The 23175-nt window shown below is 48.2% G+C and overlaps 1 protein-coding gene across 1 annotated transcript; it reads left to right on the plus strand.

The window, feature by feature from the left end:
- Positions 1 to 8596: 8596 nt before the first annotated feature.
- LOC144269753 (uncharacterized) lies at positions 8597 to 18696 on the plus strand. The gene is made up of 7 exons (XM_077825551.1): positions 8597 to 8610; positions 8948 to 9110; positions 10157 to 10300; positions 11323 to 11445; positions 13310 to 13549; positions 14985 to 15110; positions 17514 to 18696. The coding sequence occupies exons 1-7, from the start codon at positions 8597 to 8599 to the stop codon at positions 17799 to 17801; spliced, it is 1098 nt and encodes a 365-aa protein (XP_077681677.1). The 3' UTR covers positions 17802 to 18696.
- The last annotated feature ends 4479 nt before the right edge of the window (positions 18697 to 23175 follow it).

Here is a 23175-nt window from a genome sequence, read left to right on the forward strand (position 1 = left end):
TGACTGTTTCTGAAATCATGGGTAGTATTAACACTGCTCAGCACTGACACCGTGCTTTACTGCACATTTTCAAAGCACCAAGGTGACTCTGATCCTAGTAGATCACAAGATGCCAGATGATAAAATCACATCATTCTGATTAGCATCCTGTTTCACTTACACAGAGAGAGAGAGAGAGACCGACAGACAGACAGACAAACATATCCTGCAAACTCTCATACATATGAGTTGGCATTATTTTAGTGGGTCTATTTGTGTGAGTGAGAGTTACTCACAAGAATCAGGGTGTGCAGGACTGGTCCCATTACATCATGCTAGTAGTAGCTGATATTTAAGGAACTGATGGGGCAAATGCTGTGTGCTATTTCCAAGCAGAGACCCAGGCTGCTTTTACAGGGCAGACAGAATTAAGTCCAAATTTTAAAAAATGGAGCCCATGATTTTGGGTGCTCAACATGAGACAGTGTGGCCTGATCCAAAGAAGTGCTGAGCACACATAGCTCTACCTAATGTCAGTGGGGGCTGAAGATGCTCTGCACTGTTGAACATTAAGCCCAGGGTTTCTCAAACTACAAGCCTGAGTTGAAGCCCAATTTAAATACAGTTGTGGCTCAATGGGACTTGAACACAGGTTGGCGGAGTAGTGTGTGAAGGGCTAACCCTATGTGAATATCATTCAAGAATCCTAAACCCTCCCTCAGGTTGAAGCCTTGTGTGTCTAATACATATAAGAACCCCACCACTATGACAGGTTTCAGAGTAACAGCCGTGTTAGTCTGTATTCGCAAAAAGAAAAGGAGTACTTGTGGCACCTTAGAGACTAACCAATTTATTTGAGCATAAGCTTTCGTGAGCTACAGCTCACTTCATCGGCTGCAACTATGCTCCACCACTATGGATCATCCTCAGGGATCTTCATTGCCAAAAGCACAAGCTTCTAACACTTGCGCTAAAGGAATAACTCCACTAGTTAGTAACAGGAGTAGGCCACTATCCTCTATTAAGCCAGTCACTAGAAGGGGACATACAGTCGGGTCAGACAGCATGGATACTGCTAAACTGTACCTACTCCTCATTTCCTCTGGTTATCTCATCCCAAGCCTACAGATGGTGCCTCTCTGTCTGTAATACACTAGCCAAATTGTCATTAGAGTGGGAGATGGGCCGAAGCTGCACCCAGATTCCATTATACCCCTATGTTTGGGCATATTTGGGTGTGGGTTTTGGCTCAGGCCCATCTCCATTTACAACCCCACTTGATGACATTGGAGTTTAAATCCTTTTAAAGTGTGGTTGCTTACAGTAGTGTTGATGGGGCCTAAGAGACAGATTTCCAAAGCGATTTAGGGGCCTCAAGGTGCAGATAACAGGTGCGGCACCTAACTCCCATTGAAAGTCACTAACTGACTATGCCTCTATCTGCCCCTCAGTTTAGAGCCAGCACCTAGCTCGCCCTAGCCCTAGATTCATAGATATTAAGGTCAGAAGGGACCATTATGATCATCTAGTCTGACCTCCTGCACAATGCAGGCCACAGAATCTCACCTACCCTCTCCTGTGATAAACCTCTCACCTATGTCTGAGCTATTGAAGTCCTCAAATCATGGTTTAAAGACTTCAAGGAGCAGAGAATCCTCCAGCAAGTGACCTGTGCTCCATGCTACAGAGGAAGGCGAAAAACCTCCAGGGCCTCTTCCAATCTGCCCTGGAGGAAAATTCCTTCCTGACCCCATATGTGGCGATCAGCTGAACCCTGAGCATATGGGCAAGATTCACCAGCCAGATACCCAGGAAAGAATTTTCTGTAGTAACTCAGTTCCCACCCCATCTAACATCCCATCACAGGCCATTGGGCCTATTTACCATGAATATTTAAAGATCAATTAATTGCCAAAATCATATTATCCCATCATACCCACCTTGAATGCTCATGTGCAACTCCTAGGAAAGGGAGATAGCTACACATGGTTACATCTCCTTATACACAGCAGTCTCAAGACAGCTCCTGGCTAGAGATGGGCTAAATCTGCCAGCCCTCTAAACATCTGAACTAACAGGCCCAGAACACACATGCCAGGAGTGACAACAGTCAGCCTTGAGTGGAAACAAACCGGGTGGCCTTGTCTGTACTAGGACAGTGAGATATGTAGGATTTAAAATTTGATCTAGACAAACTAGGGCAGCCCCCTAATGTAGGTGCATAAATCAGTTTCACTCCTGCACCAGTAAATTACCTATTTAAGTTAAAATCGATATAAGCAAGGGTTAAACCAGTTTGTGTGTGTCTGTATTGGGGGTTTGCACACATTTAACTGGCTCAAATTTTAAATAGATTTTCTTAGGCAAGCACTCAACCTCATTGTATCTGGAGCGAAACAGCCAGGAACAATGCAGAGCTAGTGAGAGAGTGAAATTCCCCTGGTCAATCAGGTTTGATAGTAGGATCACCAAGCTACATATATATATATAGCCAGTTCCCTGTTAGTAACGCACCTCCTCCCACCAGGTATGCCACTGATTATTCCACTGACAGGGAACTGGCAGCAGGCTGTGTGAGAACAAGTCACACAATGAAGATAGAGCTCTAACTTATGTACATACTGGCTTCACAATGCCCTGGGTGCTGGAGATCAATATAGATGCACTTTGGAGCTCCCTCGCACAACAGGCTGTTGTAGCACAACACAGTCAGATACCCAGTCAAAGTATTGTCACTTACACTGTTACCGTGATACTCCCCCCATGGACTCAAGTAGAGAGGCTATTAGTAGGGATGGGAGAGCTGGTTTGGACGACATGAGAACCAGGGCCGAGCCTTTGAGTTTTGGTAAAAAGGTGGAAATGGGGCCTGGATTTCACATTCCATGTTTCCGAAAACAAAGTGTCTTTTCTTGTATTACTGGCCCCCTTCCCCTGTCTCTGGAGTACCCCTGCTGGCCTTTCTTGCTGTATTCCCCTTGCCCGCCCCACCCCCCCCAACTCCCCCATTTTCTGCTTCTTCCCTTGAACTGCCTCCCTCCAGCCAGCCATGCTGGCACGGCAGCTCACGCTGCATAAGTGACAAAGGAAGGACGGGGTTCAGCCACTGGGAATAAGGACTTGGAAAACCAGCACAGGATATCAGTGCCCAACTGCCTGGACTCTGCCTGCTACACCTGCTGGGAACCCAGACTCCCATGCTCTCCTATTGCCATGGTTTGAAAGCCTGAGTATGAGAACGTACCAGCTGATGACAGGGTCCTCACATCAGTGAATGGGGTGAGAAAACAGACAGCGCCCACCAGCTCCAAAATAAACCAAAACACAGCTCTGTTCTTCTGCCTCCTGGAATGTCTGCATGAGAACCGACTCTGCTGATGCTACTGTGGGCAGGGCAGAGGGCTGGGCATCACGGCTTCTATCCGCAGCTCCCTGCATGAGGTCAGGCCCTGCCACTCTCTGTGCCTTTCTGTTTCCCACTGAAGTCACGATACCAAGCCTCCTCTGTAAAATGCTTTGAGATCCCCTGCTGGAAGATCTCCTCCGATCATTAATGCTAAGGACTCTCCCCATGCAGAACTCCACGCAGGCCACGGACTGGCCAAAGTTGGTGACACCAAGGGATAATCTGGCAAGTGATCCAAGCCCAGGGGCTGCCCTGTGTTTGCAGTCCCATGCTGTTAACAGCAAACAGGCTGCTTTTTCTTAACAGCACTGTTATTTCAGTATTGTCACACCAGGTGACAGCATCCCAGGGCGCAGGCGTCATGGCAGGGCAGCATGGGAGAAGGTTGCTGTGCAGATAAGGAGAGGTCTGCAGTCCCCATGGAGATAAAAGGATCTCTTCCTCCAGCACTAAGTTACCTTAGAAGCCAGAGGGTAAAGGCTGCATTGGCTAAGGTTGGCCCCTTACACAGGAACCTTTCCACCCCAGTGGACTTTTCCAGCCCATTTACTGGGCTCGTTGGCAAGATTTGTCGTGAGTGCGCCTTACTGGAAGTGTGATGGGTAGGGGGGCTTTCCACCCAGCAGGGGGAACCCCATCGTTGCTCAAGTAACTGGGAGCAGGGTGGGTTTTTCAAGTCCTGTCTCGTGTCAGAGTTTCCTGTCACCGGGGCCCGTGCATCCTGTATCAGCATCACCACTTCCTTCCGCCATGAGACTGGCCTGGTGAAGCTGCTGCCTCAGAAACAGATTCTTGCGCAGAGGAAGCTGTGCCACCCCAGTGGAACCTCTGAGTTTTAGGGGTGGCTGGAGGGACAGGGCATGCGGGGGAGTCCGAGAGGTATCCGAGTACCTGCTTGCAGAGGGCCTGCTGATTTTGAGAACAGGGTGTGTGTGTGTGGGGGGGAACCTGCTTCAGTGCTACCCCTCAGCACACCTGCAGGATCACAGTTATGATCAGCTCCAGTTCCAAAACCCAGCTTCCCAGTCTTCTGGTAGATCTGGCCCAGGCTCTAATGACTGGCTGGTGTGTGGTCGTAAGGACCATCCTGGAAAGAAGTGAAAGGCCTGGCTCACTTCTAAGAGTTGCCAAGTGTATGAGACAAATGCTGCTTGCACTGAGCACCTCCTCGATGGAAAAGACAGTACCAGAAACGCTTGAGAAAGATCCGGCAAAGCATCCCCATGGTCGATCCAATGAAGAATTGGGTAGTGAGACTTTGGACCTGAGATTCAACATAAACAAGGTGGTAAAGATCCTGGAGTTGAGCCTGCACATCTGTGTTTAGGTGCAACACACACATAGCCCATCCTGTCCAGCCAAGTGGCCTCGTAGCACATGCAGAAACTCAGGGTTGGGTAAGGTGGGTTTCATGCCCCGGAGCTTGGTTACGTGGACGGATCTGGCATCCAATACACAAGTGCATCTGGCACCTGGAGGGGGAGAGACTTCATCCATGCTCCTGATTTATTCCAGTGAGGATACCTGGGTAAGACTGGGCTGGTTTGAAGGGTAGTTGGGAATGGAACACAGACGTTTCAAGACATCCCCGTCCCAGGGGCATGAAGGGAAAGAGTCACAATGCTGTCCACTTGCAACGCGCCTGGCCTGTTTGCATGGCAATGGTGCTTAGGTCAAGGAAGCAATAATGCTGTCCACTTGCAACACGCCTGGTCTGTTTGCATGGCAATGGTGCTTAGGTCAAGGAAGCAATGTCGGTTTCACTGGGCTGCAAGCAAAGGAGGGAGGATTTGTATCAGTACATGTGAGAAACAAGCCCAGAAACATTAGTAGAGTCATGGGCTCACTGCACCAATGGGCTATTGCCTTTGGCAAGCCCACAATGCACCTATCTCTGGAAGGCAAAAGCCTACAGTAGAGATTCCTGTCTGTAGCATGGGCATCAATGGTGGAAATACTGCTTTGGTGCTAGGACAGTTTTGCTAGGCACAACACATCTTAGAAATGCAAGAGCTGAGTTTTCTCCCTGGGAAGACACACAAGCTTGGCAGTGCCCCAAGGTCTGGGCATTCATCAGATCAGTTTGCACCCTTTGGGACCCAACGGGCAAATTGGGATGACACACTGTGTTGGATATTAGTAGTTGTGTTTCATTTGAGAGAGCATCCAACATTAGTGAGCATCAGGGAAGCTGTGCCTAGTGAAAACACTGTTGCAATTTAAGGGATTCTTCCATCAACACCTGAATGAATCCCAAAAGGATTACACTGAAATATGGTCTAGCACTTGCTATATTTGGCCAGTAGTCCAAGGGACAAATAAAGGTCGCAAGGTCCCACAATACATACACCAGAAGGACTGGGGTGGAAAAATTGGTGAATCTGCCTGGCAAGCTGTTGGGATTTCCAGCTCCCTGCTGGTACAAAGCAATCCTTTCCAGATCTGGCAGACCAAGAGATAGAAGCCCATAAAATTCTTCTGATTCCCATCTCACTTTCCCCCTCAGACCTGGTTTTAGTGCCGTGATCTCAAGCCCGGGCCCATTACTGAAATTCAGACCTCTCGGTGTTTCCACAAAATGCAAATATATGTTAATATTTGTACTTCTGCTCCAATTCCCCCTTCCAGTGAACTGCAAGGGGCTGTTTGAGTCCCACGAGGCAGCTGCTGCTGCTGTCCTAAGCAGTTCCAGTTTCAATCATCAAGGGGATCTCAAATAACTCAATAAAGTGGAAAAAAGAGGTCACACTGTGATTTCCACCAGGCAGTTTTCTCCCATTGCCGATGGTCCCCAGCTAGCTTAGTTCATGGTAAGGACTCCATGGGGCTGCCCTGCTGGCACTGAGAAGGGATTTGGCTTTGATTCATGACTTTGTGACCATTCCCCTCCCCACTGAGAGGTAAAATTGCAGACAGATCCGCTCTTAGTTCTGCTTTTGGAAGCACGTGGGGAAAGGAGACAGCTATTCTGGAGGCATTGGTCATGGATCCTTTGTTAAGGTTTGTGCTCAGTGACAGAGAGGTTTAAATCCCTTTGTTAGACATGACAACACTTCTTGGTCAGAACCACTTACTTACTCATAAGCAGATGGGGTTTTTTTTGGAAGGCTACAAGTAAAACTGTTTAGGAGCCTTTGAAATGTTAAGGGAGGGGTGTGTGTGTGTGTGTGTGTGTGGTGGATTTCTGACCTTCTGGGCTTATTTTTTAACACCATAGATCTGCTAATAAAGATTTGAACAATACCTCACTAAGACCCATTGACCCCCAGATGTAGCCTGACAAATAAACAAGGGTCACTTAATTTAACAGGTGCACCCTAGCTATGGTTGTTTACAGTGCCCCCATAGCATAACAGCAAAGGCACGGTAGTGCTGTCTAGGTTACAAAAATCACATGGATCAGTGAGAGGACATTTCAGTACAGCACTGTGCTGGGCCATGGGGCAGGTAGGCTGCGTGTAACGTGCCTCAGTGGGTCACAACTAAGGATACCAAATTCAGGACAAACTGCCGAAAAAATAGGGCAGACACTCTCCAAAACTGGTCGTTATTCTTCCATGAGATATACCAAACCAGCAACTTTCTGTTTCACCACACTTGCTAACCAGAAGTCAGAAAAGCAGTTTCCTTCGGTAATCCAGTCTTTGTATCACCACCAAAAACACTAGACTTATAGATGAGTGGTTCTTTAAAACCAATTTAATCAGATAAAAAGTTCTTCTGATCCCAAAGGACCAGCCACACACCCAGGTCAATATATAAGTCAGATCTTACCCAAAAATGATGCCGTTGCCAATCCTTTAGTATCTAAAATTGAAAGGTTTATTTATAAAAAGAAAGAAAGGTGAGAGTTAAAATTGGTTAAAGGAATCAAATACATACAATAAATGCAAAGTTCTTGGATCAAGCTTTTAGCAGTGATGGAATAAACTGCTGGCTTGACAAGTCTCTGGTTGCTTCCAACTCATTGGAAGGTCCTCAGTCCTTTGGTTATAATGCTCCCATTAATGTAAGTCCAGAGGTTTGATGGAAATGTTTCCAGCGCCTTTTATAGCTTCTCTCAAGGGAAGGGAATCCTATTGTTCTTATTGTGGAAAATTACAGGTAAAAGAAAAAAGTAAAATTACAGGTCTTCTGCAGTTTCCATGGTATGCATCCGATGAAGTGAGCTGTAGCTCACGAAAGTTCATGCTCAAATAAATTGGTTAGTCTCTAAGGTGCCACAAGTACTCCTTTTCTTTTTGCGAATACAGACTAACACGGCTGTTACTCTGAAACAGGTAAAAGATGGAGTTTGGAGTCACATAGGCAAATCACATGTCCAAGCATAACTTGGCTTAGTCATAGCAGGAAAGTCCATTAAGAGTAGATAGGTATCTTCCATTGTAAGTTAAGTGTTCTTTAATGGGCCATTCTACTTGAATAGTTCCTTCATAATGTGCTGGCTAAACACCTTGTTGGCTAAACACCCAGAAGCAAACACCTTAAAAATACAGGTACATAGTTAATATTCCTAACTTCAGCTACAAAACTGATACATGCATACAAATGGCACAATCATATTCAGCAATCTATAGCCTGTCCATAGACATCTTACATGCCACATTTTGTACAAGATGTGTTTCAATTAGATAACAGTGGTAGCAACAATGATCTACATAGTCATAGTTTGATCAGATAACGTCACGCTGGGTTTGCAGGTTAACACACTGAGAATTACTGTACGGGATGACAGTGGGCAGGGCATACTCATTAGAGGTGATCTGTTGGATCTTGCTCACGACTCCACTCGCAAACCTTCCAAGGGACAGTTTCTGGTGACACACAGTCCACTGTTGTGTGCAAGGGCCTGCCTGGGTGAGGCGCCGAGGGGCGGCCCTGGGAGATGTGAGGGCTCAGCAGTTTGAAGAATGAGGTCGGTAGGAACGAACCTAGGCTCACAGTGCCTCAGTGTCACACACACTTCTCTCTAGCTGAATTCCCCTTCGAAACCCCTTTTCAATGAAGCTGATTATGCAAATCTAGGGTATGCAAATACCACTTACCAAGAACTTCCCCAATTTCTGTGTGAGATCAGTGTAACTCTACTCCTCTGAGCCCTCCTCAGTATGTGACTGTGCTTGTAGTGGACAGGGAATGCATCAGAGAGAACTTGTTCTCCAGCTGGAGGCTTTGAGCAGCCTGCTAAGCTAGGCTGGGTCACAGCCCCCTATGTTGACACCCGGGTAAGGGGAGAGCTTTCTGTGCACAGATCTAGCCCCGTTGTGTTTCTTGGGTGCTGCTCCTGGGAAGCCAGGGTGGGGGAAGAGCAGGGCGTAAGCTGGGGCCCTCATGTCACTCCCTGGAGAGGACGCTGATGTGAGCATCAGGGCAGTGCTGGCAGGGTGCCTGCACAGGGAATGGGTGCGGAGGGGCACCCTAGGGTGAGGGCCCCAGAGAGGAGTGGGTGCTGATGCTGGGGCCCCTATCCTGGAGCCAGACACCTCAGTGAAGAATGGGAGTTATGCCCCTTCCTTCCTTTTCCCCTCGTTGACTTTCCTCCTCTCTTGGTGATGCTGGCAGGGAGGGCGCACCCCAAGTGCTCAGCGAGCCTGTCATCTCCAACCAGCACGACTCAGAGGAGATCGTCACCTACATCTCGGAGAGCATGACGGTGACCTCGGCTGACGAGGAGAAGCTGCTGCTGCTCAACAAGAACACGGAGCTGCGGCGCATCAACAAGGAGGTGAACAAAGCACCGGCGCTCCCGTCTCAGCTCCCTGGGCCATAGACCGCCTCACGCAAGCTACAGGCGTGCCTTGAGCCGCCTCTCTGTGGCTGGTGCACCCGCACACCCCATCTGTCCCTGCAGTATGCTCAGCCCTCACACCCTCCTCTCCAGCTCCCTGTACTGAGCTATGCTACGTCAATCAGGGCCAGCCAAGGGGAAACTGTTGGTCCTTCCAGGGTTTGCCCATGATAGCGAGGACCAGACTCGTTGACTCAAAAGGTCCCTTCCAGTCCAATGAACAGCTCCCTCATTATCTCCTTGGCTAGCAGGGGTAGGGGGGTGGGTAGGGGACAGAATAGTTCCTGCATGCAGATGTACAGTCCTCCTCACGCACTAAGAGCCCTTCCAGATCTGCCCCTCTTCCCAATAGCACTGTGTGGGTCCGGCTGTGCTCTGTTCTCCAAGTCCTGCCCTACGCATATCACAATAGTGAGTGCAGTTACATCCCCATAGAAGCCAGGTCTTCATCTTTAGTTTCTTCCCTCCCATGGGACCATGCAGCTGACTATGCAGCCGCATACTGGACTTAGGGTACAGAGTCCAAGGCATGACTCCCCAACGTCATGTACCAACAGGAGCCGATGTTCTAGTGAAGACAAGACCCTAGACTTACCCCCGCCCCCCCCCCCCCCCCCGACTCAGTCCTGCTACCACAGAAGCCCCTTAGAGCCAGGACCTTCCATTGTTACGTGCCTAGGAAGTGCCATGGGGCTAGAATCTATAATAATTAAATAGCCCATAGCCAGAGCAGAGTTGTTAAGACAAGTGTCCTGGGCAGGTCCTTTCCCCAATCCCTTCTGTCCCCATCATCTCCCTAGAAACTCCAACAGGAGAAGCTATTTCTCATTCGGCCCAGAATGGCTGAGTGACGTTCACCTGTGATGGGTGAATGGGCACATAACCTGTTGGGGGTTAGTCCGGCGCAGAGAACACTCACTCCCTGTGTGGAAAGAAGAAGGGCAATTAAACTCACCAGTGGCTTTTCTGCCCCACTCTTGCAGCTCATGAAGCTAAATCAGGAGTGGGACCAAATTTACCACACCACTACCCTGGGGCTGCAGCAGAAGATGGGGGCCCTGCAGGAGGAGGTGGTCATCCTCAAGCAGCAGACGGAGAGGCTCTCCATGAAGCTTGAGCATGAACAGGTGAGCAAAGGAGCCCCTGCTACTTTCTGGGCATGCAGCAGAGCGCCTAGGGCTAGGCTTGTGTTGAGAGCACATGACAGCACAGGGGAGGGACTAAGACAGCAAATCCTGAGACGGTGGTTCTGTGTAGAGTTCCAGGTCAGCCAATCTCCTCCCCTCAAGTCTTATTTGGCAGGTCAGTTTTTCAGTTGTGTAGCAACATTCTCTTGCCTCCCTCAGGGGCTCTTCCCTTCTCCCCCCAAAGGCAGAGCACTGCCATGCTGTGTTCATCCAGAGAGACTGCGTGGTGTAGAAATGAAGCACCAGGGGCAGAGGCACCAGCCTCCCCTGCAGTCAGAGCTACAGTGGTAGGTGAGCCCCTAGGTTACTTGCACTGGGAAAAGCTCTGATTCAAATCTGTCTTAGATGACAAGAGACGTGAATCTGATGGGCCTTTGCCTAGTCCTAAAAATACTGGTGGCAGGAGGAAGGGATACATAATACCCAGCTCATTTTCCAAACCTACTCTCCTCATCTCTAATACCAAATTCATCAGGGAGTCATACCATCTAGAGGAACTGTACGGGGACAGAGCAAAGCCCAGCGAGCCTGATTCAGAGCTCACTGAAGACACTCTTTATTTAGCACTTTACAAAGGAAGTCAGTATCATTATCTCCTTGTTAGGGAAACTGAGGCACAGAGAAGCAGAGCAACTTGCCTAAGGTCACCAAGCTGGCCACTGCTAGAGCCTCATCCAGTGTACTATCCCTGCAGTGACACTGAAGACACCAATGGTTTAGCTGACTGTGAGGGAGCTGGGGAGGTAAAGGATATAGGTTTGCTGCTTGCAAAAGACACACTGCAGCTCCCTTCTTTGCATAGATTTCCAGGAAGTGGCGCAATAAGGCTGGGTGGAGAAAGGTCAGAACAGAAACCCCTCTCCTACCACATGTGAGTTTAGGATGCTGCAAGTAGCATCCAGGGCCTATCTGCTTCCTTTGACTGTTAGATGCTGTTCTGACTGTGTCCATCCCCATTGCAGAACAAGAGGGAGTACTACGAACAAACCCTCATCCAGGAGCTCAAGAAGAACCAGCATTTACAGGAGTACGTGAGGCAGCTAGAAGGCAGACAGCACCACGGCAGGGAGAAGAGGACCTCGGCTGTAAGTTCATTGTAAACCCTCCTCCTCCTCCCATAAAGGAATCTAAAAACGGGGACTGTACCAAAGCTGCAGTATTACAAACACAACTGACAGTGACTCATTGGGTTGGGAGAGTCCAGCTTTGTTATTGCACTGAAAACAGCCACCACCTCCATTTTCACTCAGGGAGGGCAAGGAACCCCACAGTCTTTAGACCAGCTCCTAGCTGTAGACTCAAAGGCCCCCTGTGCTTGGCATTTGTCATACTGCTAGGAGTGAAAGACACTAGGTCAGTGCTGATGTACAGCCATGGCTTTGACAATGTCCCAGGGCCGTGCAAGTTGCCAGAGCATGTAGCCAACTCTATTAACAAAAATGCATTAAGCAAGTTTGACTCAGCTATAATTACTGAGGTTCAGGATGCAAAAATCAGAATGAAAGAAGCAAAGAAATATTCTCAGCAGCACAAAGAGTCCATCTCCCACCACAACCCTGTCCTCTAACAGCTGGGGATGGCCTGGTGCTCGGAACGGGTTTAGAGGACAGGGAGATCAGCACACTCAGTCGACACCAGCATTCTCTGGGTGGGGCTAGAACAAGAGTGGGAGAATTATTGACAATGTATATGCCTCATTATGTGACCCCACCAGCCAGTCAGCACCTATAATTTCTCTTTCTTCCCTTGACTTTCCAAAGGACTCCGGTTCCATCTATCCTGGCTTTGAAGTACAATTGCACCCAAATGTGCTCCAGAATTTGGCTGGCAAGCATGGAAGGGGATCCAACTGTGTTAAAACAACAAACCTGGCTCAAACCTGGCTAGGAATCAAGGCTAGATCAAGGCTCCCCTATAGCTTGGCCCCATACACACTGGCCAGCCAAACTGTACTAGATTATTTCAGCTACAGCCATGCTGAAGCTTTCAAACACCGCTTGAAAGCCAGTGCAGACATCTTATTTTGTTATTTGTATTAGAGTAATGTCTACAGGCCCCATGTTGTGTCCCTGTTCTGCTAAGCCCTGGCCATACACAACAGATTTTACATTCTGAACAGGAGGGGAAACTGAGGCACAGTGAGGAAGTGACTTGCCCATGGTCACACAGCAGGTCAGTGGCAGAACCAAGACTAGAATCTACTTCTCCCAACTTCCTGGCCACACCTATCCACTGGACCACCTGTTTCCCTATATCATACAATAGTCTTATTTTGCTAAGCCCATTGTTTCAGGTGGCTCTTCGATGGAGTTGCTGGTAGCAGAGAGATGTGGTCTTGAACAGTTTAGTTGCTCTCTTGTTGGAACGGCTCATGATCCAAAATTATATCTGAAACAAACCAAAAAATGCAGAGGAGATTCAAATCTCCCCGGAGAGACTGACAGTAAATGCACGTCTTCAGGAGCAAGCTTCTCTGGTAGCACAGAACCCCTTTGTTAGGCTGGGCACTAGGAGACCTTAGCTTTACCTTCATGCTTTTCTGACTCATGCATGGTTCCTTCTCCTACCATGGACATGACCTGATTTAGGGCTTCTCAGCTGTTTCCATATCGCGATGCCACATGCAGCCACTCTGAACTGGCCTGTCTTGCTGGCTCCCTGAAGGCTGTAGGCTGGCTCAAGGGGAGGGTGGCTTGCGAGGGTCTGCTACCCCAAGAATGACTTTGCAAGAAGCAACAAATTCAGTGTCAAACACAGCCCCACCCAGCCCCTCTCCCTATTGTCACCTAGAGACCAAACTGCTGTCCCTTATCCTAATGTATTGTGACCAGGAAGAGAATGAAACACCCAGGGCTCAACGTACATGTGATCATTTAGCATTTCTAAGAAGCTGGTCACCAATGCGCTGGATGATGCCAACAACTGACCTTTAAGCCTTTCCTTCCTTAGGGCTCCGAGGTATTGGCATCTGTGCCCTGGGAGGAATTTGTAGATGCTCAGTTCCTGCTTCCCAGGAAGAGCTTGAAGGAGAATTTATCCAAAAAGCATGAAGAGGCCAGTCAGAAAGTGCAAGGGGGTGAGACCTACAAGCCCAGGAAGTGCAAGCACTTGGTCCATGTGAATAATAGCTCGGATCCTGTGAAAGAGGTGACTGACTTGAAGGACCAGCTGGAGGCCTTGAAATGCCAGGTAACCAGGGCTTAGCAACGTGTTTGTGGTAAAAATGTTGAGGTCTGTGGTAATTTTTCAAATGACTGAATGACCTAACTCCTCCACCCCAACATCCGTCACTAAGTACGATAATTTTGTCAAGTGTCCGTCACGCAACATGGTGGTGCCGACCCCTGCAGGTAACTCAGCATCAGTCATGAAGGATGGGTGCTCATGGGGAAAGGGACTGCTGCGGGGGGAAGAAAAGAGAACCTCACTGAAATGTTTGGTAAGGCAGGTGGGAGAGGGAGCTAATCTCAGGCGAACGTCCAAGTGCGGGGCAGTACTCCTCTCCAACCTTTCGCAGGAAGGACTGAGTATTGGCTCTGTGCTTTGCTCCTTCACCAGCTCACACCACCCCTCTGTATCAATTTAATCCCCCATCCTCCCAGCTTGGAGCGACCCTGGAAGCATTCTTCCAGCACCACCTTGTTAGAGTTCAGTGTTGCTTAGTTGCTAGCGTACTGGACCAGGACTTGTGAAATCTGGGTTTTAGTTCCAGTTCTGCCACTGGGCTTCTGGGTAACCTTGGGCATGTCACTGTGTCTCTCTGCCTCATTTTCCGCATTTGTAAATTGGGGATAATGATCCCTAAGTGCTTTGAGATGACTATATAAGAACTAGGTAGTATTATTGGAGTAGCAAGGGGAAGACATTGGCATAACCAGTCCCCAAAAGGTGGCAGTGACCTTTGCATGACAATGGGCATAAGACTGTAGAACAGAGGTGGGCAAACTATGGCCCGTGGGCCACATCCGGCCCGTGGGACTGTCCTGCCTAGCCCCTGAGCTCCCAGATGGGGAGGCTAGCCCCCAGCCCCTCCCCTGCAGCACCGCTGCCTGGCCCACTGCTCCTACTGGGCAGTGCGGGTGGCATGGCTGGCTCCGGTGGGGCTGCGAGCCCCTGCTGCTCTGAGCAGCATGGTAAGGGGGCGGGCAGGGGGGAGGGTTGGATAAGGAGTAGGGGGTCCCAGGAGGCAGTCAGGGGATAGGGAGCAGGGGGTGGTTGGATGGGCATGGGAGTGCCGGGGGAGGAGGGGCTGTCAGGGGGCACAGGTGTGGATAGGGGTCGGGGCACTCTGGGGACAGGGAGCAGGGTCCCGAGGGGTAGTTAGGGGCGGGGGGTCCCAGGAGGGGGCAGTCAAGTGACAAGGAGCAGGGGGGGGATGGATGGGTCAGGGGGTGGGAAGTGGGAGGGGGCAGATAGGGTGCAGGGGGCCAGGCTGTTTGGGAAGGCACAGCCTTCCCTACCTGGCCCTCCATATAGTTTCACAACCCCCATCTGGCCCTCAGGCCAAAAAGCTTGCTCACCCCTGCTGTAGAATGATCATCCCTCCCTAGTGTACTGGCCGGTTACCTGGCAGGGACAGGGCTTCCAAGCCCCTACTGACAGGCATCTCTTCCTGCTTTCACAGACAGAAATTTATGAGGCAGATTACAGGACAGAACACAAAGACCGGGAGCGAATCAAAGCAGAGAACGAGAAGCTACGGAAGAAGGAGGAGGAGATGAGGCAGCAGATGGTACTTCTGAGAGAGCAGGTGAGTCTCCCCCCCACCCCCCCCATGTGCACTGGTCAGCCTGTTAATGCAACTCAGCTGCAGGGAAGGAACAGCAACAGCCAGCAACTAGGCTGTATTTGAGGCTTTCCCAATGAGGGCAGAATGGATTTAGGAACATGGGGCTTGCCATACTGAATCAGATCACTGATCCTGCTGATTTAGCCCCCTGGCTCTGGCATTGACCAGTGCCTGAAGCGTGAGAAAATGTGAAAGACCCTTCCTGATCTACCTTGCAAGTTTTTCTGCCTCCAGTTAATGTAGCTGTATGTGCAGGGGAATCCTTTCTGAACCCTGAAGGGCCCACCCTAAGCATGAGATGTGATTCGCCGTATTGTCTCTTGGTCTGCAAGTTACAACTGTTAGCAGGTCCCATTTTCTTATAATGCGGTGAAGATCGAAGAGCACCTTACCACTCAACAGATCTGTTCCTGATGGGCATTTAGAGCCAGCACTGAGATATTATGGTGATTGATGCTGTAGAAATGCTGAGAGATTAGAACTGCTGCTTTTAATAACAAAACTTGACTGCTGGCTCTGTGGAGCCAACACAGCTACTGGGGAACGAGCTGGGGTCGGGTCTGGCTTATGGATCACCAACTTTGTTAGCGAAGGTCCCTCTAAAGTGACATGCTCTGCCCTCAGTTTAGAGCTGAATATTCCCAGTAAACACAACAGGTGCAGAGGAGAACACTGCTTGACTTTCCAATCCCAGCAGGAGGCTGAACTGGCAGTTAGAAAGACACCCCTTTCCTTGTGAGCAGTCAAATGGAGGAAGCAGCCACAGTCCCAGTGTCCTTTCAGCCATGGGCTACTTAAAAAATGAAGAGGGTTGCTTTTTGAAAGCGACGTAAGAAACCCATTCCAGCCAGTCTCTCCTTACCATCTGCAACTTTCCCCGATCTTCAGGGCTTAGGGAGTCTGTACCAACCGTCCATCGCTGCAGTGCACTGCCAGGCTCCATGCAGTTTAATGGCACAAGGCTGCTTGTCCTGAACCACTCTCTTGAAGCTGAAGGATTCTAACTAGTCAGGGATGCAGATGATACAAGGGGACTATTTCCTAATCCCGGATGGTCTAGATATCTAGTACATAAGAACGGCCATACTGGGTTAGACCAGTAGTCCATCTAGCCCAGTATCCTGTCTTTCGACAGCAGCCAATGCCAAATGCTTCAAAGGGAATAAACAGAACAGTGCAATTATCAAGTGACCCATTCCCTGTCGCCCAGTCCCAGCATCTGGTAGTCAGAGGTTTAAGGACACCCAGAGCATGGGGTTGCATCCCTGATCATCTTGGCTAATAGCCATTGATGGACCTATTCTCCATGAACTTTAGTTCTTTTTCTAATCCAGTCATAGCTTCAGCCTTCACAACATCCCTGGCAATGAGTTCCACAGGCTGACTGGGTGTTGTGTGAAGTAGTACTTCCTTTTGTTTGTTTTAAACCTGCCGCCTATTAATTTCATTGGGTGCCCCCTAGTTCTTGTGTTATGTGACAGAGTAAATAACACTTCCTTATTCCCCTTCTCCACACCATTCCTGATTTTATAGCCCTCAATCACATTCCCCCCTCAGTCATCTCTTTTCCAAACTGAAAAGTCCCAGGCTTTTTAATCTCTCCTCCTGTGGAAGCTGTTCCATAGTCGGAGTCATTTTTGTTGCCTTGTCCTTCTCTGTGCCTTTTCCATTTCCAATATATCTTTTTTGAGATGGGGCGACCAGAACTGTACACAGTATTCCAGGCATTGGTGTACCACGGATTTACATAATGGAATTAGGATATTTTCTATCTTACTATTTATTCCTTTCTTAATGGTTCCTAACATTGTTAGCTTTTTTGACTTCCGCTGCATATCATGGATAGTTCTCTGAGAACATCCGCTCCACGATTCCAAGATCTTTCTTGAGTGGCAACAGCTAATTTAGACCCCATCATTTTGTATGTATAGTCTGGACTACATTTTTCAATGTGCATTACTTTGCATTTATCAACACTGAATTTCATCTACGATTTGGGTGCCCAGTCACCCAGTTTTGTGGGCTAACACAACTACAGGGGAATGAGCTAGGGTCAGGTCTGGCCTATGTATTTATATAGTACCCAATCACCATGCCAAGTGCTAGGTAGCTGAATAGCTGGAATTGTTATTCTGATCTTTGGAAAGTGCTAGCCACTTGGGAAAAGCAGATCAGAAAATAGGAGATGGGAATTATTCCCTCCCCAAATCAGTGTGGACTGAATTTAAAGTGTCTTCAAAAGTGGTTCATGGTTTTAGCTGCACAATAGCTAGTGCCTCAAGTTGCACAGAGCTGGCCAGAGCCACCTCTGGGCTCACCTGCCTCTCCCTGCTCAGTTTTGTTTTTCCTTTGTCTTCCCTGCAGCTTAAGATCTTTGAGGATGACTTCAGGAAGGAGCGGTCGGACAAGCAGCTGCTTCAGCGCCTCCTGAAGAGCAAGGCCAGCCCCAAGGAGCCCATCCTGGTTCATCGCTGCAACAGCCAGGAGAGGCCAGTGGTACCCGCCTCGCCTGCGCACTCCACTGCCACCACATCCAAGAGAGGCAACTGCAGCAAGCACTGTGAGAAGCACAGCCCCAAGCAGGGGGAGTGTGCCAAACACCATTCGCGGGATGCTGAGGCACAGGCATCCCCATTTAGCAGAGACTACTAGGAAGGAGAGTCATGGATCTTCCAGGTAGCACTTCTTAAGCTAACACACATGGTCTCTCCAGCAGTCACCTGCTGCTGGGTGCATGTCTCCAGCCACAGGAACCAGCACTGCTCTCCTGCAGAGGCGAACAAGACATTCTTTCAGCACCGTAGATGCTTTCAGCAGCCACACCTTCCATTGGTTATAGCTCAGACCAATCAGGGCTTGAGGTTTTGGCAGCCCCGTAGAGCAGAAGCCCAGGTTAATTTACTTGCTTCCTCCCTATTTTTCTCCAAGCTACTGAAATAAGAATGGAAGGTTTGTGCCTGGATTGGAGCTCATCTCTTAGAGCCATCCAAGCACCTTCACCTTGTTCTGGGGCATCACCAGCTTAAATCCACCTTGCAAGTAATTCTGGGGCAGGGAACGCTTGACAAGAAGCACGTACGTTGCCCCCCACATCAAGAAGAGTGTCGATAACAAAAGGCCCTTGGACATTGTGGGTGATGCTAGTGTCTGGAAAGGGCTCATCTCCCCGCCCTTGAGTCCTTAGCTGTAAGTCATCCTATATTCTAGCAATGCCTCCCAGTGCAGCTGCTGCTCCAACAAAGGGATTTCAGCAGCTCCCCACTCCAGCCTCAAACTCAGCCAGCGAGGACTAGGGACAATTGTTACCTTTATTTATTTTAACCAATCTCCTAGATCCCACAGAGTTGGTACTTTATACAAGTGATTAAAAATAAATAAAATAAATACAAATGCCCTTGTTTCTTCTGCTTTCTATGTGCTTATAAGACTCAAGAGCAAAGACATGTTCTTCCCTTCATTAAAAGCTGACAGCTGTGGATTTAGGAACCAGCTCCACAGCACTGGAGATGGACGCTATTTACGTACAATGGAAGCAAAGCATGGCCAGCAGCAGGGCAAACTTCCCCAAGCCTGTCCTGAACAGTCCCCTGCTAGGGGAGAATTCTGTCTGGGTAGCCTCTCTCTGCCTCCTAAAGAAGTGGTCAGCAGCCAGCTGATTGTGGCCACGCTAGACTGTTTGTGAAGTAGACTGTTGTCCATTAGGAACTGGACTGAACAACTTACAGACTCTGGTTGGCTAGGTCCAGACCACTAACCTAAAGCTAAAAGCCCCAAATTCCACTAAGGGATTTAAAATCCTGTTTGAGGCAGATCAGGCTCTCATGATCCTAGGTATTGCTAACAGCTGAACCAGTTAACTTTGAATGGCAACCACTGACTGGGCCAGGTTACCTGCTTTCCAAAGCAATACCAGGAGAATTTTATGCAATGTTATTTGTGACACACCGGATACGCATGTGCTTATGAGATGAACATAGATCTCTGCTCAGATACCTCAGTGATAAAGGTGGTATAACTACTTAGAGTGCAGATAGTAGGATCAGAGCCATTTTATCAGGGTGACAAGCACTTCAGAAAATCCAGCTTGTGCATCAAGAAGTTCTAGCTGTGTGGAAAACATCCAAATAGTGATGTATGGGTCATTCTGATTCAGCAAACTAGGACCACGCTTGTTAAAAACTGTCTAAAGTTCTGTTTACCAGACAGAGGGGGAAGGTCCTATGGGCAAACCTTTGGGCTTGTGTAGGGAAGTCACCAAATAAAGCATCATTGACCTTAGTGTCAAGTGTGAATCTCAACCCGGAGTTGCATCATAGCCTAGCACCTTCTGTTAACGGTTGGAAAGGTTCAGTTTTCCTGAATGCCATCTTCCTTTGCTAGTCAGCAACATAAGAACAGCCATACTGGGTCAGACCAATGGTCCATCTAGCCCAGTATCCTGTTTTCTGACTGTAGCCACTGCCAGGTGCCCCAGAGCAAATGAACAGAACAGGTAATCATCAAGCAATCCTTACCCTGTTGCCCATTCCCAGCTTCTGGCAACAGAGGCTAGGGACACTTCAGAGCATAGTTTTACATTCCTGCTAATCCTGACTAACAGCCATTGATGGAACTAGCAACACCAAACTGGGTTGAGCTTGATTTTTTCTTTTTTTTGGTCCCAGAGCAGAGCCATCTATTCTCCAATTCCCATCTCTGCAGAGCATATATCATTTTGCACTGACACCTCAATACTCCACTCTGCCCATCTGCCTTGGCAGTATAAAGGTGGTGTCAGCATGGTTGCTTCCTAATGTGGTTTTTTTTTTTATTAATAACTAGATGAGCCTTTCCTAAATGATTTTTTGCCCCCGAAATTGTATCTTGGCAATTGAATACCAGCATGACAAGTACCTCAGTATTGCTTATTAAATAGAAAAGCTTTATTAAGTAGAAGAGCATATGTCCCCTCCTTCCCAGCCCACACCCGTACTACCACCCTGCCTCTTGGCATAGTTCCTGTAGCCTTTTAGAAAGATGTATTTTCCCAAATAAGTTTGTTCAAATGCCACATATGGCGGCAACACAAACCCAAAAGAAAGATTCATAGTTACAGCTAAGCCTCTCCTTCAGGGGCCATCTCAACCCACTTCCCTCACTCTATTTTATGCCAAACCCAACAACACTTTGCGATCCTCCTGCAGAAGGACAGAGGAGGGCACAGTGGTTCACAGAAATTCATTCACACTCACAAAACTGCTGGGAGAGAGCTGTCCTTATTTGATGTTACAGATGGGGAAACTGAGGCATGAAGAGACAATGTGACCTGCCCAAGGTCACACAGAGAGGCAGTGTCAGAGCTGGGAATGGAACTCAGGTCTCCCAATTCCTAAACCAAAATGTCCAACTTTTACAACTGTGCTCCACTGGACGACTCCTTTCCATAGCTCGGATCGCACACTATTGTTGGGGAAAAGAGTGCATTGTTATATGAGGTAGTAACACTGGGAGGGTATTAAAAGAGCTCAGTCTGAAAAGACCATGAAGGCATCACTGTGACCCTCTGCAGTACACAGGCCAGAGAATTCCCCCTTATATTTGCTGCACTGGAGAGAATTATTCCTCTTTGCTGTGTAAGTGAATACAATCAAGTCACCCCGCAATGGGAGCACCTGCTAATGGCCGCTCCTGTGGCATAGAGCTTCAGACTTAATAGGGCCAAACCTCCCTCATTACCTGCAGCCCTCACTGATCTAATCCCCCCAAGTCAAGTTAGTTCTAACCTCATGTCCATTTGCTATGCCTCCAGCTTCAACATCAACCACAGATCTTATCACTGAACATACAGCAAAGGACAACTCAGCAAGCCACCACACAGGATTGCAAAAGGAGACCAGGCAATGACCAGGATGGGGGGAGGATCGGCACATTAGCCATAAATTACTCTCCCCCACCCCCAAACCTGTGGATTGAAGTTGTGATTTGGCCATCACTTTTGGCCACTTGAATCTCAGTTTATAGTACAGCCACTCAGCCCCTCCAACTGGATCATTCTGCAGGTCAGAGACCCTTGTAGCCCAGCCAAATGCAGTACGTTGCTAATAACTCTTGGTGTGCTGAGCAAGTACGCAAGTCATAAAATCAGCACAAATACAGCCTTCCTGATAACACTGCTTACATGCAACCCTTCAGTTCTGTTGGAGACAGCATCCCACTATTTGCATAACCATCCCAGGTACAAAAGTCATGGCCATACGTTCACTAGGATTCCCCACCTCCTGCCCCATTTTACTGAAAGCCTCTTAGTTTGCTATGGGGTTGTTCCCTACATGGAAATCCTGATTTGACTTTCAAGGAGGTTGTAAATTTCCTCCTTACACTAATTATACAAGATCTTTCAATCAAATGTGCTTCACAAACTTCATACACAGACAGAAATGCAGGCACCTCTGGGATAGAGCGCAGTAATCCATCAACACAGAGCACACTGTACAACAGAGGGACATGGGAGGAATTTGGCGCAAGGATACTGCAGGAAACTTCAGTTAAATAGATGAGTCCTTGGTTAAAGTCACAAACCACATACAACATGGAACTCCAGGAAGGACAAGGGCTGAATCAATACTGCTGATAATGATAACGTTCTTTACATAGAGTACTTGCAGGTTCTTTGAGTCCTAAAGCTTTTTACATCAAACATCTATTAGTTCATTTGCCCTTCTGTGGCACCACTGAATAGTAGCTTGTTCTTTTCTATACACCCAGGGTGTACTGCATGTAATGCCCTGCAGTAAGATGTCTAGCCAGGTACTAGTTTAGGCCTAACAGTTGCTAGTGAAAGTCTGAATGTGGTTTATTGCTACGATAGTGACCATTTGATAGTTCAGCAGAGAGCGTGTCCTGGGCCAGTAAGTCTTTGGATGGCCCACATCCACACATCCAGAATCATCAGCAAACTCGATGCCAGTTCTAATGGCACAGTGAGAGGCCAACCCATACAGGACTTGCCAATCTCCACGTACACTCAGTGGGGAAGAGGAGGAGATGACAACTTTTCAACAAGACTGTGGCAAGGGTGCCTTGAATCAGAAACAAGGCACTATCACCCAACCAGAGATGCTGCTTTCAGCGTTTTGTACTTCTGATCATCAGAGGAGGCAGGGAACAAAAACCAAGCGAGAATTTTAAGCACCTTACCCACGAATGGGAAAAAAAGTTGCAAACTGTGTTTGCTGCATTTCAAGGACAATGCCCAGCCTTCGACATCCATTAAATGCCCAGAGCCTCATGCCATACAAGGATAAGGGGCTGCAGGAACAGCTTTATAAAATAAAAGGGGTTCTCTGAGAATCACCATAGACACCTTCATGATCATCACATCAGTTGATCTTGCAAAATTCTGATAGGAAGTAAAGATTCATTTTTATAAGCCACATTTAAAGAAGGGTAAGAGTTCTACTTTGGATAATAAGTCTTTTCCTCTATGCTGTAGCCTAATTCAGACAGCAGAGGGAAGCAAGTGGCTATAGTACAAACACAAAAAGAGTGGTAGCACTAAGAATTGTACCAAAAGACTATTATAACCTGTACTTTTAAATTTAGAAGGGAACAGCTGAGCCTACAACACCTGCCCCAGCCTCAGCCCTGGCAAAACTATGTAGATTAAAGACAGGTTGCACAGGAGCATAGAGATGAGATGAGACGAGACCGTGGGAAGAAAGGGTCAGGAGGAGGAGCAGCTTAGAAGGAAAAAGTTATTAGCTACCCAGGTACACTGGGGTTTTACAGTAAGGATTAAGAGTGTTTTTATATAGCCGGTATCTGAGTGGTTAACCCAATGTAGCATGGTATTCATCTTTAACCTGTTCCCTTAGCATGCAGGCAACACAGAGTAATGTTAAATCCTGCATCTACCTGAGACACACAAAAAGCAGCAGAGAGCCCTGTAAAATTTAGTTCCTGCAACATATGAGTTGCATTTACATCTTTCACCAAGACTTCCGTTCCATTCATGAGGTTGAGCCAGGCTAGCCACAGAGGTACTGAA

This window comes from Eretmochelys imbricata, chromosome 9, assembly GCF_965152235.1.
Source record: "Eretmochelys imbricata isolate rEreImb1 chromosome 9, rEreImb1.hap1, whole genome shotgun sequence".
Classification (NCBI taxonomy): Eukaryota; Metazoa; Chordata; order Testudines; family Cheloniidae; genus Eretmochelys; species Eretmochelys imbricata.

What these genes read in the sequence shown, in the direction of transcription:
- LOC144269753 (XM_077825551.1), top strand. An exon ending in TGCGGCGCATCAACAAGGAG is followed by an intron (nt 9,111 to 10,156) that starts GTGAACAAAGCA and finishes CCACTCTTGCAG; the next exon opens with CTCATGAAGCTAAATCAGGA. An exon ending in GGGAGAAGAGGACCTCGGCT is followed by an intron (nt 11,446 to 13,309) that starts GTAAGTTCATTG and finishes TTCCTTCCTTAG; the next exon opens with GGCTCCGAGGTATTGGCATC.